At 44.1% G+C, this 23,709-nt stretch overlaps 1 protein-coding gene across 1 annotated transcript; it reads left to right on the top strand.

Annotated features, from left to right (window-relative positions):
- Window positions 1-696: 696 nt before the first annotated feature.
- On the top strand, window positions 697-22,088 carry MRPL23 (mitochondrial ribosomal protein L23). The gene is made up of 5 exons (XM_066636266.1): window positions 697-773; window positions 4,883-5,005; window positions 7,844-7,926; window positions 8,945-9,018; window positions 20,909-22,088. Exons 1-5 carry the CDS (start codon window positions 736-738, stop codon window positions 21,071-21,073), a joined length of 483 nt encoding a protein of 160 aa, XP_066492363.1. The 5' UTR covers window positions 697-735; the 3' UTR covers window positions 21,074-22,088.
- The last annotated feature ends 1,621 nt before the right edge of the window (window positions 22,089-23,709 follow it).

Below are 23,709 nucleotides of genomic sequence, written 5' to 3'. Positions count from 1 at the left end.
ACACTACCCATGCAGTGGCGTAGCTAGAAGGGGTGCAAAGCACAGGGAACCTCACCGCGGCGTGCAAGCAGTCCCTCCCAGATGTTTTCTTTTGTCTGTTCTCCCAACACTCCATTTTAGTGGATATCCCCTGATTTTGTGTGAGAGGGAAAAGAGCACCCCCCCTAAGCGTGCAGCAGAGGCATGCCAGGGACCCCCAGGCAAAAATTACTTCCTAGTGCTCATTTCCTACGTATTTAGAGTCATATGTCTCCCGTCTCACTGTACATGCACAATCTGCCACCAAATCAAGTGGCAGGGAGTTCCACAGGTTAACCACACTGCTGCCTAAGCACACCGAGAACTAGCACCTTCAGCGTTTGAGTGGTCACAGGGGAGGTCGAGCCTCCCTCCCTTGGGTCCAGCGCCCCCCGCAGTTGCCCAGAGCCCCCCACGCGCAAGGGGAACCAGAGGGATAGGGACTGACACAGCCCACGAGCCAGGTACAAAGCGCTTCCCTGCCATAGAGATGTTAGGCGCTTTAGCCGCACATCTCTATGGTGCCTCGCTACACTTAACCCTCTCGTGACCATAGAGCTGTGAGAGCGTCCGAGAGCGAGCCCATAGACAAGCGTTGGGCGCTCTAGCCGCACATCTCTATGTTGCCTCGCTGCGCTTAACCCTGTCGTGACCAGCTGTGCTGCTTTGTGGCTTTCCTGGGTGGGTCCCTTCCTCTTCCGGCAGCAGGGAAAGCGCATGCGCAGTGAGAGCGGAGCGATGGCTCGCCGGCTGATGTGAGTAGACCGTAGGTGGCGGGGAAGCGCTTTGTGCCTGGCTCGTGGGCTGCGTCAGTCTCTCTCCCTCTAGTTCCCCTTGCGCGTGGGGGGCTCTGGGCAACTGCGGGAGGCGCTGGACCCGAGGGAGGGAGGCTCGACCTCCCCCGTGACCACTCAAGCGCTGAAGGTGCTAGTCCTCAGGCAGCAGTGTGGTTAACCTGTGGAACTCCTTGCCACTTGATTTGGTGGCAGATTGTGCATGTACAGTGAGAAGGGAGACATATGACTCTAAATACATAGGAAATGAGCACTAGCAAGTAATTTTTGCCTGGGGGTCCCTGGCATGCCTCTGCTGCACGCTTGAGGGATGGTGCTCTTTTCCCTCTCACGCAACACCAAAAACAGGGGATATCCACTAAAATGGAGTGTTGGGAGAACAGACAAAAGAAAGCATTTCTTGACCCAGTATCTGTGGAATTCCTTGCCACAGGATGTGGTGATGGTATCTGGCCCATGTACCTGCAAAAGGGGGTTGGACAGATATCTGGAGGAAAAGTCCATCACATGTTACAAGCTGCGATGTGTATGTGTAACCTCATAAGAAGAGCCCCCCTGAATCAGGTCATAGGCCCATCTAGTCCAGCTTCCTGTATCTCACAGTGGTCCACCAAATGCCCCAGGAAGCACACAAGACAACAGGACAAGACAATCTCCTGACTTTCAAAAGGCTACCTCGGATTGCCAGATGCAAGGGAGGGGAGCAGGATGCTGGTCTCTTGCTGTGCTTCCTGGTGGGCCACTGTGAGATACAGGAAGCTGGGCTAGATGGGCCCTGAACCTGATCCTGTGGGGCTCATCTTACGTTCCTGTGTTCTTAAGAAAATCCCATTGAGTTGGGTGGAAAGCTCTCTGAGAAAAGAGTGCCCAGAACAGCTTTCTGTTGCTTGGTGTTTCATTTTAAGTTAATTAATTAATTAATTAATCATTTTATACTCTGCTTTATCTCCCTCCCAGGCATTCAAAGTGGAATTCAAAGTTTGTGTGTCATAAGTAAAATTTGCCTCTTGGCTTTATCTGACAACTGTTCATTTACCAACAGAACAACTGTTACTTAACAGCCTTGGGTGTAAATTGATTTTGTTTTAAAGTCTATGATTTGCAGCTGAGACAAGTGAAAAACAGATTTCAACTTTTCTTTTTTTAAAAAAAGGTCAAATTAACGCTACCTATTTTCCACCACTTATTTTTCAAAGAACTGTGTGGATGAAGATTTCAGGATACTCCTTGAGAGATCTCTTCTTGTAAAACTTGGAGCCAAATCAGGACCCCTGGTTTTGGGTTGTTAGTTCACCTCTTACAGGTTTAAGGTTCTCTATTTTTATTCACTGACAACAACAACAGTATTTATATACCGCTTTTCAACAAAAAGTTCACAAAGCGGTTTACAGAGAAAATCAAATATCTAATGGCTCCCTGTCCCAAAAGGGCTCACAGTCTAAAAGGATGCAAAGGAATACTAGCAGATAGCCACCAGAACAGACAGTGCTGGGGTGAGGTGGGCCAGTTACTCTCCCCCTGCTAAATAAAAGAGGAGCACCCACTTGAAAAAGTGCCTCTTACCCAGTTAGCAGGGGTCTGACAGATTTTCACTCTGCACTTGCCTTCCTGTCTGAAGGTGCTCAATGCAGCTCCCAAGAAGAAAGGTAAAATGCCATAAATTTTTTAAATTGCATAAAATAAAAAAAGAGTTAAAAACTCATGCTGCATCAGAACAAAACAAAACAAATAATCCAGCAGTACTCAAAAACCAAGTGAAACTGAAAAGTCTTGAGCTGATGCTGAAATTGAGGCATAGATGGTATAAGGCCTTACTTCTTGGGTGAGGCTAGTTCTGCAACTTGGGTGCCATCACTGAGAGGGCCGTTTCCTGTGTCATTACCAGGAATGTTCTGTTGGTGACAGAACATGTGACGAGCCCTCTCAAATAATCACAGGAAATGGGCAGGTTCATGTGGGACAGAGGTAGATTTGGTAGGTACTCTGGCTGAAGCAATGTTCCCTCTATTTTTTTTTTTCTTGATTGCATGCAATCCTGTGGCATCTGTGTGGCCTGGCTGTTTGGATCCAGAGTGCTTGGCAATGACATCATAACTGAGCTCTGTAGTCATGGGAATTGTTGTTGGTGCACTGCAGCATTGTTCAGCTGCTTGGGACTTCAGTTCCAGGTGTGCAGCTATGCAACATGTAGGGAAGACTGGTCATAAGGCATTTAGGACCTTTAAAGGCTAAGAACAGTACAGTGGGCCCTCAGTATCTACAGGGGACCCCCTGCAGATACCAAAATCCACAGATGCTGGAATTGGGGGGGCATGGCTGGCATGGCATTGCAGTTATGGGGCTTCACCAGACCCTCTGGAGATTGCACCGAACCTGTGGCTCACTCCATGGACTTTCCCTAGCCTCAGAACACCTCCCAGACTGGAAGTCATGTCCATGGACTGGGAGTGGCTTCTGGTTGCATTGGAGGCTAGGGGGAGATTTCCAAGCACCCAGGAGGCCCTCTGAAGCACCGGCTCTGCATCCATGGTGGTGGAATCAGTAGGTGCCAAGCCCATGGATTCCAAAAGCCCACTATACTAGAATTGTGATTGGAAACATACTGGCAACCAGTGCAGATGTTGCAGTACAGATATGATATGATCCTTGTGCCCTGTGCTGGTTAGCAACTTAGCAGCAGTGTTATATATGAGCTAAAGTTTCCAGATGGTTTTCAAGGGCAACCCCTCATATAATAATCTAAACAAGATGTAATCAGTGCATGGACAAACATAGGCAGGTCTGACTGGCTCAAGAAAAGATGCAGCTAGCTAACTGTCCTAGGCTGAGCAAAAGCACCTTGGATCACACTGAACACCTGAGTAATCCAGGTGCGAACTCAGACCCAGAAGTACTCCTAGACTGCACACCTTCTCTCTCAATCAGAGTGCAACCCCTTCCAGAACAGGTTGACAGTCCATAGCCTGGACCTCTGGACCAAACCAGTAGCAACTCCATCTTGTCTAGGCTTAGTTTCAGTTTGCCTCATCTGTGTCAATTTCAGGCATCAGTTCAGGACCTCCAGAACCTAGCTATCTGCTACCTTAGGTAGCTATCTGCTACCTTAGCTGCAAGTCATTTGCATATTGATGACATTTAGTTGCATAGCCCTGGTGATCTCCCTCTACAGTTTCATGTAGATGTTAAATAACATGGAGGCAGAAAAGTCTAACAGATAAAGGGTTAAGCAACAATCCTGCAATAACATCTTCTGAAGTCTACTTTCTGGGAAGGATTGGAGTCACTGCAAAACAGCGTCCCCATGTTCCACCCTGGGAAGGCAATCCAAAAGATTATCTTTGTCTATGTTAACAGTAAGCCCTTTTTAATATGCTTAAAAAATAAGATGGATATCCTTGATTCAGATTCATATAACAGACATCACAACTCTGTTGTGTTCCTGAAAAATATGAAACCTGATAGCGTTATAATTGTTAGTAAACAACCTGGTACCTTTCTTCTTGGTAACAAAAAAAGGCCATAACAGTTGCTAAAACTGGCAAGTTTATCCAAATTTATCGTTTATCCTGTTTCTTTCTAAATAGTCTATTATCTTCCCCTCTGTAGTTTACCTACACAGACTTGGAGCTGTGACAGTTCTTCACATACCCCTCCACCTTTGAAGTTAATTCACAGTTAATAGGAAATAGCATGCAGCCCATGTGACCATTGTCATGATAACATTTTTGTTATTTTCTTGTACTATTCTAGCACAATCAAGAGCAGAAAATCTAATTATCTGATTAAGATTTCAATCATATGCTTGCTTAGCAGGAATTAAGTCCCATTGAATTAAGTGAGACTTATTTTTGAGTAGTCATGCATAGGATTGTGATGTGACTATAGTGTATGATAGCAAATGTGGGGTTTTATTTCACAGTATACATTGTCTAATTGATGGTCAGAGACCTCTTTTTGCACCTTGGAGTTTGTTTCTACTGTTCCCACAAAATGGTAGTGAATGCATTTTAAATGGTTTTAATACAAATTCCATGTTTTTCAGACTTTCCATCTTTTGCTTTTATCTGCAGTTATCCCCTGTACCAGCTTGGAAATCCTCAAATAAGGGTTTTCCGGACAAATTACTTTGTGACACTGGTGAGGCCTGGTGTTCCACAACCAGAAGACACTGTGCAATTCCGCATCCCCATGGAGTAAGTACATGCAAGAAAGGGAATTGTCTGCTGACTGGTTTAAAACCCTTAAAGAGAATATAATCCACCTCCCTAAAATGATGGACAGCCCAGTTCTTATCTGCGCTGAAACAGGCAGGCCAGCAATACCCAGAGGAAGGTTGGGGGTAGCTGTGGTGCAACTTGGGGCAAGGGGATGTTTTTCCCCTTTATCCCAAACACTGCCCCAGCCACCGCAATGGGGCTACTCAGTCTGTGCCTGCTAAATCACTGGCACAGATTCGAGCAGTCCAGAGTTAGGCTGGGCTGCTCAAGAGGGAGGTTAGGATCCGACCTAAGCGCCGGAGGCTGGTCCCCCCCCCCTGGATCTGGTGCCCCTCCCCCTGCGCCATATCACCCCCAAAATGCCATCCCCAAATTCCTGTGCTGGCAGCCTGCGTCTGGTCCAAATGCACCTTCTCCACAGCTTGCTCCAGCGCAGGGATGCTGGTGTGCGCCTTTGTGCCAATCTCCCTGACTCAGATGGAGGCACAGATGTACCTTATAGCCATTTATAACTCTCCTGGACAGGCATAAGGATGTTACGCTGGCCCAGCGCGATCTTTGGATTGTGCTCTCAGGGAATATACTGTGCTGGAGGTATAGGTAGGACAGAGAAGAGATTTTTGCCATGTTAGCTTTTCTGTTTTCCTTCTCTTCAGACCTTTCCACAGCATCAAGGGGGTCCTACCACAGTTAGCCACTCCCCCCAAACCTGAGATGATTTGCTCTTTTCTGCTGAAATGAGGAAAATTATAATTGGTAAAATTATTTCTGACATAGCCAAATTTGTCTTAGGCAGCAGAAGATCTTCCAGCATTAGAAAGACATGTAGTGCCTCTGTGAAGTTCTTTAAATAGAAAAGTGATATATAAAAAGTGGTATATCAAGTGGGATCTCACTTAATGCAGGCATCTTGGCGGAAATTAAAGTTGGATTCATTGCTTCACTTGCACCTCTGTGCATTGATGCTCTTGTGTCCACTGGAGAGCTTTAGATGTCTGTGTTGAAAGTCAAAGTTCAAAGTCACATTTGAAGCCAAGGAATGAAGAGCATGAGTGCTTTGTGGAGTACCTGAATTCAACCATGCGTTCCCATTGTCTTAAGAGTGAGATTTCAAGCGTATTTTCCTGGAAGTCAGCCCCACTGATCTAAGTGGTGCTTATTTCCAAAATGTTTTGATGTATACAGGTGGAGCCTATTTATCCTCATTAGTTCCGGTCCATGACTCAACGTGATTAACAAAAACACATTGTGCTAAATTCCATAGAGTTACACAAATACACTGCAGCCTGATGCTTCTGGATGGAAGGAAACTAAGGCAGCTGTTATCAATCCCCTCCCCTCTGTACTCAGCTCTCCCTGTTGCCAGCTCTCCCGCTGAGCTTTTAAGAGTCCAGCCCTATGTGTAGGCTAAATTGCTTTGCTTTGCTTACTGGGAAGGCTTACTTGTGTTGGTGATAGCCTGCACCATCTGGGGGGGGGTTGCTTGTGTCGGTGATTGCCTGCACCATGGGGGGGGGAATTCAGCAAACACTCCCTGGGTTTTTTAAAGCAGTCCCTCTGTTGCTACCACATGTTCCCCTGTGTGTGTGTGAGAGTTAGAGAGAGAGAGCGAGAGCGCGCGAGAGCGCGAGTGAGCTCCACCTTGCTGCATGTGTTCTGGCTGCAGAGATTTTCCACCCCCCTTCCCCTCTTCAGCCTCTTTGCTGGCTCAGGGGCTCCAGGAATGCTACTGTTCCTTGCAAGGGTCCAGCTCCAGGGCTATTTCCCTGCCTGGGCGAGGTGGAGCCTTTTTGCAGTGTTTTGGGCTGCCTGGAAATGGATTGAGATGCCAGTGCAGGGCAAAGGAGTGTGTGACTTTCAGTTCCCCCACCCCATTCTCATTGAGACAAATCCGCAGATAAAAAATCCATAAGAACATAGGCTAATGTTCTTAAGCCTATAAGAACATAAGAAAATAGGCTGCACCTATAGTTGCTTTGTGTGCCCGCTTGGGAGAAAAGCAGGGTATGAATGAATGTCTTAGCAGATGGTGGACAAATTTTACAATTTTTTTTTTCTACAGATAAGAACAAAATGGAATTTTTATTCCATTTTTAAAGTGGAATTTTTTTACAGATAAGATTATCTCTGTAGTGCCAATAGCTATTAACCTGTTAGGATGGTATTTTAAATGAATTTTCCTCAGTGCTGTTTTCATGGTTATGTGCTTTGACCAGCGATTCCTAAACTCCTCAGGAGTTTGGGGGTAAGTTGTTATGGGGGAGGGTAGTAACCCAATCCCCAGGATTGTGCTGCTGCCAGGACTGATCAGGGGTTTCTTATCTTACAATCCCTGCTCCGGCCTCTGATCACATTTTTTTACATTAACAGAAGCTTGGGCCACGGGGCTCCCTGCACCCCCTAGAGGCTGGTGCAAGGATTGGTAAGGTAAGAAACCCCCAATCAGCCCTGGCAGCAGCACAATCCTGGGGATTGTGTTGCTGCCTTCCCTGCCCCTCAAGGCAGAATTTCTCAGGCTGGTGTGTTGCAACACCTCAATTTAAGAACCTCAGCCTTTGACCATGGTTGTTATTAGAATCATCACGTGGTTAAAGTTTGTTCTGGTTGTGTCCTAGGAGATTCCCTCAGTGTAGTGCAAGAGTCGTGTGTTTTGTAACAGAAGGAACAGTCCTGGTCAAATGAAAAACAACATATTTTTTTCCAAAGGCATGGCTTTAGTGTGTAGCTATTTTATGCTTTTTGAAATTAAATTAAATTCTGCCATTGTTTTATTCTGTGTTCTAATTGTTTGTTTGTATTGTGTGTTTGGTGCAGAATGACAAGAGTGGAATTGAAGGATTACCTTGAAAAAATATACAACGTTCCTGTGGCTGCTGTGAGAACCAGAATACAGCATGGTGAGTCCAGAGTTTAAGGGCTGAGGGTCCAAAGAACTGGCAGGAGCAAAATGGTGGTGGTGGTTGTAGTAGTAGTAGTTTGTGATTCAGAGGCTTGGGGAGCCCTGCATCCCTTGTAAGATCAGTGCTGCTCCTGGAAAGTCCTAAAAATACCCTTTGTCCATGGCAGTGGCACAGTCCTGGTGATCTTGTCACTACCCCACCACTTAAGGGGGCAGTGGCAGGGCTTCCCTGGCTGTGGTGTTGCAACGCCCTAGTTTGGAAACCTCTGATTTTAATGTCCTACAAATCAGTTATTTGTAAGCCCATTTTGAATGTATTTCCCACAGCCGATGATATTGTTAGTGTCTTTTTAAGGGAAAGGTGCTGATTAAATAAAGAGTGGTCTTTTTTTTTAAAGCACATCTGCTGAAGAAGATGGAAGCTCCATGTTTCTAAGAGAAAATACTGTCTTCTGCAGGGTAACATGACCAGTCCATTTAGCACAGTAGTGTCTCTGTCAGTCAGCAGGTTCAATCCCTGGTTTTGTCAGGGTTTCATTTACCAGCCATACCTGGAGATGCCAGAGGTTGAACCTGGGGCCTCCTGCATGCAAAACCAAGTACTCTGCTACTGAGACTGGGGCACTTATAATAGGAGGATGCTTCCTGCCTTCCATATAAGGGTTTTCTGTTTGACTATAGTAGTACAATGTGGATGCTTTTACACAAACACTCACTCTAATTCTTTACATGTAACACTGTGAGCTTTGTAACATGTAACACAGTGCTGTGAGCTTTGGTGTTGCAATTACTTATGAATTTAAAAAAAGAGAAAAATAGTCTTTGAGGCTGTAAAACTGCAACAGAATTAACAGTCCATGAGTCAAGTTCTAGGCGCCACACAAATATTTCTTCTCAAGCTACAAATTAGAATTTTTCAAAAGATCAAAACTGACTGAATGGAAAACTTTTTGCTATGGAAAAGGGGAATCGCTGGCGAATGTTAAACCAAGTCATATATTTCCTGTACTTAACAGGTTCAAACAAGCAGAGGGATCACAGAAACAGACGAATAAAGAAGCCAGATTATAAGGTTGCGTATGTACAGCTGGTGAGTACGTGTATCTGTGTGAACCTGTGAAAGAAGGGTATTATGGTGTACGTTTAACTAAATGTCCTATGCATCTACTGAATTGTATGGATCAACAGGCATTCGTGTGTGTCAACATTTTGCCAGGAAAGAGCTATTTGTCTAAACAGCCTCAGTGAGAAACTGCCACCTGTGTTTATAAAACCATTTGTGTTTATGGATACATTACTGAAAGTGTAAGACAGTAAGGCAATTGGATCATGAGTAATGGTGCTAGTGCTCTTTGTTTTGGCATATTATCCTGCAACAAAAGAGCTTGTTGAACTTGCTCTTAAAACTTCAGGGAGGGTCTGCTCTACAAGGTTGGTGCTGACTTTACTCTCCTGACTTCCCCACTAAGTACTGTGAGATTTTCTAATAGAGGATTTTCAGCTTTCTCACAAAACCACAGCTTCCCAAAAGTCCTTTGAAGAAAGCAATAACAATTAAACAGCTTTGTTGTAGAACAGAATGTCTAGGCACTTTTCCTATTAATCCACAAACATCTGGGATTAAATTCCAAATCCTATAAATGGAATGAAGAATGCAATTTAGAAAAATCTGCATAATATTAGTTAATTTGCAGAGTTAAGTTTCCTGGTGGGCTTCTTCCTTGTTGTACAGTTTGATTTGTCTTTTAACTTTTGAGAACTGGGAATTATTTTTTGGCATATTTTTCTCATGATCTTGAGGAGGGAGCTTGGGTTAGCATATTAGGATCTTGAAGGCTAAGAAAAGGGGCCTGATTATTGACTGAAGTACTGTACTCCTCAGATGAGTTGGTGGCCCTCACGGTTGGAACATACAAAGTATTGGTACATTAGAACCAACGGCTGCTGTTGTGTCAGCAGAGGGATTAGGAATTCATGCTAGTCTTGCTGCTTTGGGATCCTTCTGAAACACCCTGCAAGTATGAGCCCCTGCCCTCCTTCTGGCTTGGGAGAAAGGCAAGGGGATTGCACCTTCAGTCCCACTTGACCTTTGGAGATGCTCAGAAGTAGAGAGAAGTCTTGCTGCATCCAAGTGTCTCTGCAGCCCAGTGTGAGGTCAGAGACAAGCCCCTGCCTGTCTCTCTTACTCTGCACTCACCAAGTGAAAACATATGTTTGGCACTAGTGCGCACGTTTGTGGATTCCTGCTGTCTAACATGGGTGGAGGAACCCAAGATTTGAGCAAACATTAGCCTTTCTTTCCTGTTCCATCTGCTGTCTTGCTGCTACCATGTGGGTCCCCAATTTGGCCTCATCCTGTGATTGGTCTGGCTATAAGTCATAAGTAGTGGAGTTTCAAAGAAGCCAGAACAGGACTTGGCTCAAAGGATTTTAATAGGGAAATATATGGTGGTGGGAGAAGCATCTGTTCATACATAAGGCTGGAAGCTGGTTTTTAGGCTCAAGAGTGGCTTTATTTTTTATTTTTTTTTACCCTACTGATGGGCAGATTTCTTGGTAATTGGATGCAGGCACTGGAACCTAATTGGTACTTCTAGAAGGGAGAGGCTGATGAGAATGAAATGGTTCATTTTAGCTGCCCACACTACTTTTGCTGTCTGGGGAAAGAAGAATTGAAACTGCTTTGCTTATTCCTGTTACCTGAGGTGTGTGTGACTGAGGGGAAGGGTATGCAGGGCTGTGTGGGGAGGATTCTTCAGTTATGCACATGCATGTTCATTAGAAGTGCATAGTTACACAGTTTTCTTGGTATAGAATAGTGGCTGATACAAACTAGCAAAATGTCTTCCCAGGTGAAAATTATTTCAGGTATTTGGACACATACATAGTTAAGACTTGAATACTTTGCTGAGGTGCAGGCAGTGTACTCATAATATTTAAAAAGTTTCAGGTTACATTTCGCTTCCCCTTTTGTCGTCTTATTCACCTTGCCAACCATATTGAATTTCATTTCCATTTTTGTACTGTTCTTTGCAGTAGTCTTAGTTTGCTGCCATGCCTAGCTTTAAACTGGACTTTGTTCTCTTGCCTGCTTACTAGGGTTGCCCGATGGAGCAGAGAGCAGGGCCATTTCTTTGCACCTTTGTGATTTCTAAGAATTAGTCATTTGTATGAATATGACATTTGAGCAGCTTGCTGATCTTTGACATGATGTTTGGTCTTTTAAATACTAAAAACAAAAGCAAAAAAAAGCGACACCTGTGGTAAATGTGTTAAAATGCACTTGGAAAATTTCATATTCAGCCTTGACTGGTTTGCCCTTGTCTACTGGATGTTGTCAGTCTGTCCTGGATTTTGACAATGTTGTCATTATTCTAAGCAATGACTAATCTTTGTTGCCTCCACAGCCTTTGAACCAATTACTGCATCTTTTAAAAAAAGGCATTTCTGATTAGTTTCAAATGAGATGCTAATCCTATAAGGTTGCTGCTATTGTTTTCCTTGCTGAGTTGTCTGTAATTAAGTATGCTGTAAAATGAATATTACTCTTGAATGATGTGGGAGGAAAAATGACACTAAGGCCTGTTTTATATGACCAGAATTACCATGTTGCTTTCAGAAGTGATTAATTTGCAGTGGGTATCCTGAATTGGCAACCTTAACTGGGTTAGCTCACACAGGTGAACCCAGGATGCTCTGACACACTCCTTTTGCTTGCGGCTTCCATCGGCTCTTTCCCATGATATCATTTTCACAGCCTTCAGGGTGAAACAGGAAACAAAGGAGACTTTAATTGTCCATAGTTTCTTTTCCTTGCTTTTTACCTTGCTTCATCTGCTAACTCACTCTTTGATTGTTACAAACAAATCCAGCGCTTAAACAGGCTCATGTTTGCTAACTTCCAGGTGATTCTGTAAGAGAGTCATCTGTCCTGGAAGATTTTGGGCTGGCCTCCTTTACAGGGTCAGTAGGTGGCAGCAGCATTCTTCCTTGTATTACTTTCTTCACTCTGATTTTTTTTGTGTGTATCTGGGACATTGTTTTGTCTTGAAGGCAGCAGTTACGTTTCCCTATTCTGGAAGTCATCAGCTTCTAATTTCCAGGCCAACTTATGCAATATAATATGCACACATTAATCATTGCATTCAAGTGTTGGAAGATGAAAAGGCTGATGTGTTAGACATCATATAACACATAGCTGTATGGGTGAAAGTAGAGAATTGACTCATATGCATAAGGACCATATTGTCTTGAAGATTGGAGGTTCTTTCTGCCCGACCTCAGACTTGGCAAATGAGGTTTTTCAGTGCAGGTGGTATTTGTCTCCTATTGCAAATGACCTCAGATTGGTGCTTGTGGTCAATATCACCTTCAGCAGTTTCAGGCTGTTCTTGATGTGCTTTTCCCTTCCTCCTAAGGAAAAAAAACATTTTGTAACTTTGGTCATGATACAGAACCACTGCCTGCCTTTTATGCTTCATAAGCTACAACTAGATTATTTAGCAATAGAAAAACAGTTTTTTGTGTCTTTAGTACCTCAGATGTACTCTGCCCTGAATTCCCCCTCCCCCAGTACTCTAGAGGAGTGATGGGAGCATTTATCACTTGTGCTGTTGAAGGGAGTGGGGGAGGCTGACCCAAAGGCTAGCTGTGATCATCTGGTAAGTGGAGCACCTTGTAAAGACTCGGAGCTCTTTTGCCTTTGGGTAGTTCATTTAAATCTGGTACATATTACACACGACTCTGAGGCCACACATGACGTGCCAGCTGTGTATGACTGTCTGCCCTGTGCTTGATACAGTTCCTTGTTTTGTAGCCTGCCTCTTCTGTTGGAGATTACCACTACACATGTGAATGATGAGGTTTTTCTTTCTCCAGGTTTGTTTCCAGCATTTACCGGGGCATTTGGCAGAAGCATGTTAATTTGTACTCCATGTTTGCACTGGGCTTACTATAGGCCAGCCATTTTCAACCTTTTTCAGTTCATGGCACACTGGCAAGGCACTAAAGTTGTCAAGGCACACTACTAGTTTTTAGTCACATTATTATGTTACAATTAATTTAATTGATATAACTAAGGGCACAATCCTAACCAGGTCTACTCAGAAGTAAGTTCTATTTTGTTCAGTGGGGCTTACTTTCAGGAAAGTGTGGTTAGGATTGCAGCCTTAGATCATTAAGTGACAATGAAAGAAATTCACAAGAAGCTTGGAGAGGGAAGTATACAGTATGTGGTTTCTGGAAAGGAGGAACAATGTTTTGAAGTAACGTAGATACTCGCGTATAGTATGTGAAATTTTTGCCAAGTAATCAAGCTCCAATTCTCACTTCGCCTGATCTCTGGATCAATCAGAGGGCAGAGCCTCTCAACTCTGCAGTTCCTTTCTCAAGGGCAGACAGGCAGGTGCCAAGTTTCTCAAGCAGCAGGCAGACACCAGGCAGGCAGGGCAGAGATCATTTCTGCGGCAACTGGGAAATTCCAGCCAAAGGTAACCTTTTAATCTCCTTCCTTCTGCTGCAGCCTGCTTCTGGTTCTGGTTCTGCTTGGCAAATGCTTGCAAAGCAGGTCTGTTTCTTGAAACACCAGGATGGGAGCCTCCTTCCCAGGCTACAATTCAGTGCACCATTACTTCAGAATAACACCCATGGAAAGCAGTGGGTCTACTTCTGAGTCAAAAGGGCTTCAAATATATGCAGCAGCATCTCTCTGTTGTGAATTGAATTGCACACTCCCAGTTATGTGTTCTGGGTTGTATGTTGTACGTAGAGCTTCTGGCTTAACACACCAGACACCTTAAAGGTGGATTTGATTCATGGTTCAACCTTTTTCACTGGCATATCCCTTGGCAGCCCATTTCCATAAATTGTACCCTTCCTATTAGCAAAATGTCTGTAATTAATAATACAAGCCCTCATCTCCTCTCTATGAAAGCCCAGACTTCATGTATTTATCACAGTGTTTTCTCTTTTCATCTATTTGAAGAACAGAAGACTCTGCCTTTGCACTGTTTTGCACCAGAAGTGTACTGAGAAATTCTGGCTGATTGATCACTTTCCATATTATGTTTCAGCTTTTTTAGTGTGCTGGTTTTCAATCACTGGTGCATACATGAATTGATGACCAAAAACTAGCTATTGGTGGGGCTTTCACAGTCAACTAGCTACCCTCCTTCCTGCCTTGCTGGCCCTGCAAAGCATTCTGGAGCACGACCTGCCTTTTCTCCCATTATTCCATTCTTTTTCAAGTACCCCTATAGGTCCTGTTGAGTGTCCCTGGGAGTACATGAATACCAGGTTGGGAACCACTGTTTTACTGCTATGTTGTTTACAGTGCACTTACACTAATAGTGTTTACAAAAAGGTGGTGAAGACCAGAATTTAAAAAAGAATAAAAATGTATCTTATGATCTTTTATTATGTTTTTAATAAATTAGAGACTACAGTTCTTAGGTAACAATTAGTGGTAGGTTATTTTTACCCCAGGCCAGATCCTGAAAATCAGACAAAACTATAGTCAGACACCCCCCTAAGTTTAAACCCAGACTTATCCGAGGGTCATAGTAAATTCCATGGTTGTTGGCTCAAAACCTGCCCTCGACTTATCTGTTGGATCGACTTATAGGCGAGTATCTGCAGTAGGTGATCACATTGTTATCAATTGATATGCCAGGAAGTGTTGGCAAAGAGGGGTGAGACTGAGCACATACTGGAGAAATGTGGGGTGAGGGGCAGTGAGGGGATGTGGCTGAAACAAGTACAGGATTCACTGGGGTGGGGGGAAGAGAGAGAATGCGAGGCAACTGATTCTGGACTTTGAAAGGTGGGGAAGAGGGAGGGGGGGCAGTAAGAGAGGGGTTAACTGCAATTATGATGGGTGTGCAGGAGGTGGGGGGGGAAGAAAAGCGTCAATTGCCTGCTCATGTATTCAAGACAGTGCAACCAATAGCCCAAGCCTCTGTACGTCTACTCAGAAGTAAGCCCCATTATAGTCAATGGGGCTTACTCCTGGCAAGTGTGAATAGGAATGTGGCCCGGCGCCCTTACTGCCAAAGCCTTGCCATTGGAGGCAACACGGGAAGGGTCACTTTGGGGCATTCCAGGCAAGGAAAAGGGTCTCTCAAAGCTGGCTGGCCTTTTCCAGCCAGCTGCTCTGGCTCTGTACCTGTTTCCACCTTCTGGATCACTCTCACTCCCTCCACACTCCTGCTGCCGACAGCTCTTCCAGGCTTTTCTGGCTGCCCGGCTGGCTGCCCAATCAGCAAGCGGGGCAGGCACCAGCAACAGCAGGCACTTTGAAGGCCTTCGTGGGCTGCCCCTTTTTCTCCTGCTGCCGTGTGAGGCTCCAAGCAGCCGCTTCGCGTGCATGTGCAGCTGCTGCCTGACTCCTTGGCCCCACAGCACACCTGAGGAAGCCTCATGGCACACCAGTGTGCCGTGGCATAGTGGTTGAAAAGTGCTGCTCTACGCTCTCCTGCTGGAGTGCAACTCTTGCATGAATGCTTCTGCAGGCAAGCTCCCAGCACAAAACACTTCTGCAAGATCTTTTGCTCATACCTTCTTAACTTTGAGGCTAGACTACTTCAAGTAGTGTACATGGGGTTTCCTCAATGTCTGTCCAGAAGTTTCAACTGGAACAGAGGATAGCAGTCCACCTGTGTGTCTCTGGGAGTACATTAGACTAGACCTTGTGTGGCCAAGATGAAGTACCTTATAGGTTCAGTGTTCACTGCCCATGAATGCAAACATTCCTTGGCATGATTTCCCCACCTTCACCAAATGTTTGTAAATATGGCAGATGCTCAGCCTTGACTTGTCATGAGCAAAAGGTGTTTACAGCTGCAATACTTCAAAGGACAAGACTTCTGTATGAGTCTTGAGCCCCTTATGTATAGTTATGCCTCTGGGTATAGCTGAAGTAATGATATGGTCACGATACATGCTTTTGAACACTAGCTACTGAACATGCACAGTAACTATTTTTCATAAAGCTTTCAGCACTCCAGAATCTAACCAGTGCAAAATGACTGCATGGTATTGTTGAGGATTTATAAGACTTTCAGTTCTCAGAGTTCAATGTAATGTCTTGGCTGTTTCAAATCCCATCTGGCTCCCAGCCAAAATCAGCATTTCTCAGCAAAACAAGAGATGGAAAGAGCCAACTAGTCTGCACTGATTTTTATTTATTAAAAGGTTCCAGATACAGATTGACTTCTGCTCAATATTTGATTTTAACCAGCCTTGAAATGGAAGCACTTAAATGGCTGAGATTGTCTGGTTCCGCTGTCATGTCTGAACATTCTTCTATGCCCTGTTCCTTGAAACAAAAAAAGGAGGGGGAGAGAAATGTGTGGCATTTTGTGGCAACATCCGCTCTGAGTTATTTACCTTCAGTTTCCAGGAATGCAGTGTCAGATTTTGGAAACATGGAAGAAAGACAAGGCCTGGCACCTTGGCTCGTCCTACAGGCCATATCCCTGTCCTCTGAGAACGAAGGGCTGTGTCTACCACAGACAAGGCTTCCCAGTTTTCAGCTTGGCAGTAAGCTCAGCCCTGGAATGTGTAAGAACATAAGAACAGCCCCACTGGATCAGGCCATAGGCTCATCTAGTCCAGCTTCCTGTATCTCACAGCGGCCCACCAAATATCCCAGGAAGCACACCAGATAACAAGAGACCTGCATCCTGGTGCCTTCCCTTGCATCTGGCATTCTGACATAGCCCATTTCTAAAATCAGGAGGTTGCACATACACATCATGGCTTGTAACCCATAATGGATTTTTCCTCCAGAAACTTATCCAATCCCCTTTTAAAGGCATCCAGGCCAGATGCCGTCACCACATCCTGCGGCAAGGAGTTCCACAGACTGACCGCACACCACAGTAAAAAAATATTTTCTTTTGTCTGTCCTAACCCTCCCAACACTCAATTTTAGTGGATGTCCCCTGGTTCTGGTGTTACGTGAGAGTGTAAAGAGTATCTCTTTATCCACTTTATCCTTCCCATTCATAATTTTGTATGTCTCAATCATGTCCCCCCTCAGGCGTCTCTTTTCTAGGCTGAAGAGGCCCAAACGCCGTAGCCTTTCCTCATAAGGAAGGTGCCCTAGCCCAGTAATCATCGTAGTCGCTCTCTTTTGCACCTTTTCTATTTTCACTATGTCCTTTTTGAGATGTGGCAACCAGAACTGGACACAATACTCCAGGTGTGGTCTTACCATCAATTTGTACAATGGCATTATAATATTAACCTTTTTGTTCTCAATACCTTTCCTAATGATCCCAAGCATAGAATTGGCCTTCTTCACTGCCGCCGCACATTGGGTCGACACTTTCATCGACCTGTTCACCGCCAACCCAAGATCTCTCTCCTGATCTGTCACAGACAGCTCAGAACCCATTAGCCTGTATGTGAAGTTTTGGTTTTTTGCCCCAATGTGCATGAATTTAAACTTACTTACATTGAAACGCATCTGCCATTTTGCTGCCCATTCTGCCAGTCTGGAGAGATCCTTCTGGAGCTCCTCACAATCACGTCTGGTCTTCACCACTCAGAAAAGTTTGGTGTCTTCTGCAAACTTTGCCACCTCTCTGCTCACCCCTGTCTCCAGGTCATTTATGAAGTGGTTGAAAAGCACCGGTCCCAGGACAGATCCTTGGGGAGCACCGCTTTTCACCTCTCTCCATTGTGAAAATTGCCCATTGACACCCACTCTGTTTCCTGGTCTTCAACCAGGTCTCAAACCAGGAGAGGACGTGCCCTCTAATTCCCTGACTGTCAAGTTTTTTCAGTAGCCTTTGGTGGGGGACCGTGTTGAACACCTTCTGAAAGTCCAGATATATAATGTCCACGGGTTCTCCTGCATCCACATGTTTGTTGACTTTTTCAGTAGTAATATCACTTGATGATGATGTGAATGCAAGGATAAGGGGCAAATGGCAACCGTGCAAATATTGCTTGATCAGTATCTAGTGCTGCCCTTGCTGTGTGTGCTAGACTTATTCTTGTTGTTTTTACTGATTATTTTTAAAAAGATTTCCACCCTGCCCAATCTCTTAGGACTAAGGTGGACAACTGCCAGTTTAAGATAAAAATATACAGCCAAAATACCCCCAGGCATTAAAAGTCAGTTCAACTTTTCTTTTTTCTTTTTTGGTAAAATCTTGTATTGCTTTTGGAAAATGCCCCAGCCTGAACTTGAGTGGACCTCCAGAAGAAGAGAATTTTAGAGCTGCAGAAGAGTTGTCAAAAATTTTTTGGTTCTTTTGTGACACGACCCCACAATAATTCAGCTGAATTCAGGGTAGTGTCCTAAGCAGAACACAGTAAAGGCAGGCAGGGAAAGAGACAATTTCCTATGTTTGTAAGAACTAAGGTCCCAATCCTATAGTCACCAGCACCAGCAGTACGCATGTACCACTGGTTCTTGATGTCACAAATGTGTCGTAAAGCATGTTTGCAGCTCCTGGTGAGGAGGAAGTGCCGGCACTGGGCCGGCTCCAGTCGGCGCTGGGCTTCAGTGCCGGGTAAACACTGCAGAGGAGCTGCCAATGGTAAGTGTCACTGCCGGTTGGCAGTGAGGCTTCCTGGGATGGGGGAAGGTGAGGGGAGGGTGGAACTGGGTGGGGGTAGGGAAGGATCAGGCCTGGGGGGGCGGAGATAGCAGCATGCCACCTTATTCTGTCCCCCCTCCCTGGCCAGGCAGCTCGACACGAGCCTCCTCAAGACTGTGCCTGCTCAACAGCAGTCACAGAGCTAAGAAAACCCATTAGAGCCATGACGCTGTTAGCCAGGGTAAGGGAGCAAATGCTTTGTTCTCCGAGGAGGCCTCCGGAGGCTGCTGTAGCCCCATAGGATACAGTGGCAGCCACTTCAGCACCACTGTAACTTACAGCGCTGGTGCGGATAGGATTGGGCTGTAAATCTCCTAGGTCAAGGAGGTAGAGCATTAAACAACATATTTATGTGATGCACTGAGATGTGGTTCTCTTTAGATTGGGACCAGGACCTCTAACATGGGCTCTAAGCCAAGAAGCCTTAGGATACATCCTTGTGGTTGATGCCAACAAACAGAGATGAAAGTTGTCACTGCATTTTCACATGTCGTATCCACTTCCAAAGCAATTGCGTGAGGCCACTGTCATTTGCAAATGAGAGCTTAGAAACCAGCATTCATTTGTTGTTGGCAAAACCTGGTTAACTTGCAAAGCACACTTTGATTGTAGAATGGCAGCAGAAATGTTCATGGTTTCACAGTTTTATATGCATCAATTTGCCAAGTTCTTTAGGGGTGGGCTGTTAAGGTATTTCTGAAAATGGTTTTAAAATAGCCCCAGACATTGGTTTTTATAACACATCTTTCTGTGCAGTATTATTGTCTGATAGTTTTATTATACACCAAGTCCTCCACTTGAAGTGAATGGAAGGCTGACAGGGTTGGTTTTAATGTGGTTGTCAACACTGCATACAGTATGGAAAAATAAAGAGATAATGTCAACGGAATAAAATGCTGTCCTAGACTAATAGGTTCCTGTTGTTAAATAAAAGCTAAAAGGTCAGCCGATGATTGTTTTCCAAATGGGAGACATTGAGTCTGTGGCAACGCTCTGTGTTGGCATTGTCTCTCTTCATTATGGAGAATGATTGCTGTAAATTTAATGCTGCATTTCAGGAATTGCATGAATTTTACAAATTTATACAATTTAGTCTAGTATATCGTTTTTCTTGTGCTATTGTGCAACAGACCTTGAGACTCTGAAGAGGCATGGCCTGTATTTCGTTGAGATCCCTCTCTCTCTCTCTCTCTCTCTCTCTCTCTCTCTCTCTCTCTCTCTCTCTCTCTCTCTGTTCCTGCTTTGACTGATGGTGGACCTAAAACTATAAGGCACAAAGTTGAAGAGATCACTTAAGGGGTCTTAAATAACCCATGTCAAAGATAGCTCCCCCCCTTAATAACAATCTTAAAGCAAGAGAAAAGTACTTAGTAGTCTGCTGAAACTTGCCTGTAAATGTGCATTCCCACTGACCTCTCCCTTCTCGCACATCCCAGTCATTTCAGTTTCTGTTCTGTCTCCTTTAACCCTTGCCACTCGCTGTGTCCCTTCCCTATCCTTTTTGAAGCTACCAGACACCCCATAAGTGGGCCTTCTCCAGTTTTCTTGCAGTAGTCTTAACCATGGGGCGTATGCATGTGTCTGTTCAATACACTGAGGTTTTCCTTTTCTCCCATTGAACTTAGTGAAAAGAGTAGGTTGAATTAAAATCCTGATAACCTCTCATAGTTCGATGCAGTCACATCTGTTGCAACTGAGAACTGTAGTTTGTAAAATATTAACACATTTGGCAGAATTGGTTCTTCCCTGTAATCAGGTTTATCTTTCAATTTGACCAGGCTTCCCTGATGACTGAAGAAGGCTTCTTGAACTCTGTTATGTATTCATGTTGCAACAAACCATTGTACCATATTGCACAAGAGACTGTGATACCCACTGTGTCGCCATTTTGTATTTACTTATTTGCATTTATATGACACCTTTCATCTCAACTGATGTCACTAATCCAGTGCTGGGTATTTGCATGCATGTCTTCTGTAGGATGCATGACCATGAGAAAACCAGTGTGGTATAGTACTGATAAGTATGAGAATATGATTGGGAGTCCTAGGTTCAAATCCCCACTCTGCCATGAAGCTTACTGGCCAGTCACACTCTTATCAGCCGCCCTATCTCATTGGCTATGCGATAATATGATGGGAACAGGCGCAGGGTACATGTATACTGCCCTGAGCTCCCTGAAGAAAGAATAAGATAAAAATGCATGATGATAATGCAAATTCAGTACCTAATTGCCTTTGAATTCTGCTGAGGCTCTCTTAGAGGCTGGCAGTAGCATTCTGGAGCAGCTGAAACTTTACACAGCTGTCTAGAGAGTGTTGTAGCTACTACTGGAACAAGTGATTAAACATTTGTTTTCTGTCTTTTTAGGCTGTGGGACAAACTTTTCAGTTTCCAGACTTGTTTCCAGAGCAAGAAGAAACTATTGAGCCTGGTTCTTTTGATGACATCCAGAAGAAGTTTATGGAAGATGAGAGACAGAGACAGAAAGATGACCCTAGGCGAGCAGGAGTTCCTAGCTGGTTTGGACTGTGATAGAATGAACCTGTTTTTCTTTCGGTTGCTTGGAGGGACTCTAACCACTGGTGTTGGTATTGGTCCTGATCTTGTAGTACTGCTGCATCTTACGGCATTTTTTTTAAAGTCCTTGGAAAATGTCTTGCTGGTACCCATTTGGTGCAGAAGAGAAATGCAAAGCATCTATCCATGGAAGACCAGGCAACTTTTTCAGATCTTATGCATACTTTTCATGATTTCAACTTAGGAAATTTCAGTTATGGTATGAGGAAGTGCTGCTGTCTGAAGAGATGTGTCATCCAGGCCACCCCAAAAAAGTTTTTTTGAATGCCATTAACTGAAATGCTGCAAAATAGAAAATATGCATAAGGTCTGAGGCAGCCAGTTACTATAGTGGTAAGGGTCGGATATAAGAATTGAGCTATCTGTTTCTCTCTCTAATTGGCAGATCTTGAGTATCTTGCTACCTTTGGAATGGCATTCTTGGAGATTTGGGAATGCGGTCCTCTTTCCCCATTCATTTTGTACTGATACAATTACACAGGATGTGCTCTCACAGCTTAGAGGAGGACTCTGAAAGCTGAAAATGCAACCTGGTCCAATAAAAGTCATTGCAGAGCTGACCTTTCTTTCTGTGTATGTGTGTGTGTATGGACTTTTATCTGTAGGAATTCAAAAATTATTGTGCTTATCCCTGGGTAGTCAACAAGAGCTATTTGGGGTGGTTTTTTCCCCCCTGCTCTTGGCCCTGTTTTTTTTTCCTCCTTCAGAGAGCCCCTTTCCTTTTTAAAAACCAATATATATATAAAATGCAGAGACGTGATTTCCGATTTACTCTTGTACTTTGAAGTTCATGTGTCAGTTTTCAATCAAGACAGCACAACATAAGGAGCCTTCTTTGTGGAAGCTTAGCTCTGTTGCTTTTTGAGGAAATACTAGCTCAAATGTAGTGGTCTGTGGTTGGATTTCCCAGAGGTCTGTCCTGCTACTTAACCCACCAGTGTGTTTCAATAAACATGCACTTTTGCTCTCACCAGTTCTCTTTAATTTAGCAAAGCCTGCACCACTGTTTAGTATGCAGCAAAACAATGGAAAACAGGCTGGCCAAGGCAAACTAACTGAATGGTCATCTTTTGGTGGTTCAGATTGAGAGCTGCATTGTACCCAATCAAAGACTGATGCCACGTTGACTTACTTACTGCAATGGGTCTAAATCAGAGCATGACGCTTGTGAGTAGCATTCGCAGCTAAACTGTCTTCCATAGGATGATTTAGGACTGCTATCTATACAACTTGACTGTTTTGGAAATTGGGAAGATGCACTGTGGGTTGTCTTTCGTAAGCCTGTGAAAAAGCCAGTTTCTCCTAGATACTTCTTTTTCCTCATATTTATTTACTTATTTGATACCTTTCAGACTGATAGCCTCCAAAATGTGGTTTATATGCAATTAAAAATGACAAGGAAAGAATCTGTTCCCCCCCCCTTTTAGGCCATGGATGTCATAGTGACCCTTGGCTGCCACTTCTTCCTCATACAGCACAAAGGCTGAGGGAATGAAATGGCAACAGTCATCACCCCAACCCAGAAAGTGTGGTAGAAGCAAGAGATAGAAGTACCATAATTTCTTACCTAAAAAAAAAGCATAAAGATAACCCTGCATATATGAAGTGGAGGCTTGCATGTGTGACTGGGTGTTCATTATATCCTTGCATTTCCTTCAACTGAAATGGTTGGCCAATGACTCAGCTGCAAATCATCAAATTGCAGGTAATCAATTGATATGCATGTATGTATGAGCCAGGCTTAAGGCTTTCTTTAAAGGAAAAGAACAAGCTTCAGGAGAAGGGCAGATTTTGGGTAGAAGGTTTGCAAGTTCTGAACATTATGTTAAAACATGATCATCTCGAAAAATATATTACAGCACTGGAAAAGGTACAGCAAAAAAATTACCAAAATGATCAAGGGCCTACAGCACTTGCCTTACAAGGAAAGGCTTACAGCATTGTAGGCTTTTTAGTGAAGGAGGATTACTAAGTAGGGGGTAACTGAAGGGGGGGGGGGCTTATGAAATTAGGAATTGTACAGGGCCTGTGGGGAGAGTAAGGAATTTTTCTTTCTTCCTACAAGGTTACCCCTTGAAAAACCGATCAACTTTAGGTTCAGAGCAGATGAAGATTTTTTTTCCCCACATAGTGAACTTGTGTAGTAAGTAATGGCTTCTAGCTTTGATGTCTTTTTAAAAAGCAGAAAAAGCCATGGACTCCTAGAGGGGAGTGGTCTACCAACAGCTATTGAACATGACAGCTGAGTGGAACTTCACATTCAGAACCAGACTAGCTCTGAATAAATGTTTCCTGGGCCAGAGAGTGTGGGAGAACTGCAGTCTTCATCCTTTGCTTGTATGGTTCCTGCAGCAATGTTCAACCTGCACTGTTAGCTTTCCATGTACAACTGAAGATGCAGCTCAATTGTTAAGAAGACTTCCTGGAAATATATGCATCTTGAAGTTTCCCTGCTACTGCGTTCTGTCACTTGGAAAAGCATTGGATCTTCCCTACTGACACCTTCTCTCTGTGTCTCTCCCCCTCTGGCCTTTAGCCACAACAAATGTTTTCCATTCAAACTTGAAATCAGAACTAATAAAATGTTTACA

The sequence above is a fragment of the Tiliqua scincoides genome, chromosome 1, assembly GCF_035046505.1.
Source record: "Tiliqua scincoides isolate rTilSci1 chromosome 1, rTilSci1.hap2, whole genome shotgun sequence".
NCBI classification, from domain to species: Eukaryota; Metazoa; Chordata; class Lepidosauria; order Squamata; family Scincidae; genus Tiliqua; species Tiliqua scincoides.
This window is presented reverse-complemented; position numbering and strand designations above follow the sequence as displayed.

Coding starts and splice junctions, on each gene's coding strand:
- MRPL23 (XM_066636266.1), top strand. CDS start 736: ATGCGCAGTGAGAGCGGAGCGATGGCTCGCCGGCTGAT. Junction 5,006..7,843: donor CAATTCCGCATCCCCATGGA/GTAAGTACATGC, acceptor TGTTTGGTGCAG/AATGACAAGAGTGGAATTGA. Junction 9,019..20,908: donor AGGTTGCGTATGTACAGCTG/GTGAGTACGTGT, acceptor CTGTCTTTTTAG/GCTGTGGGACAAACTTTTCA.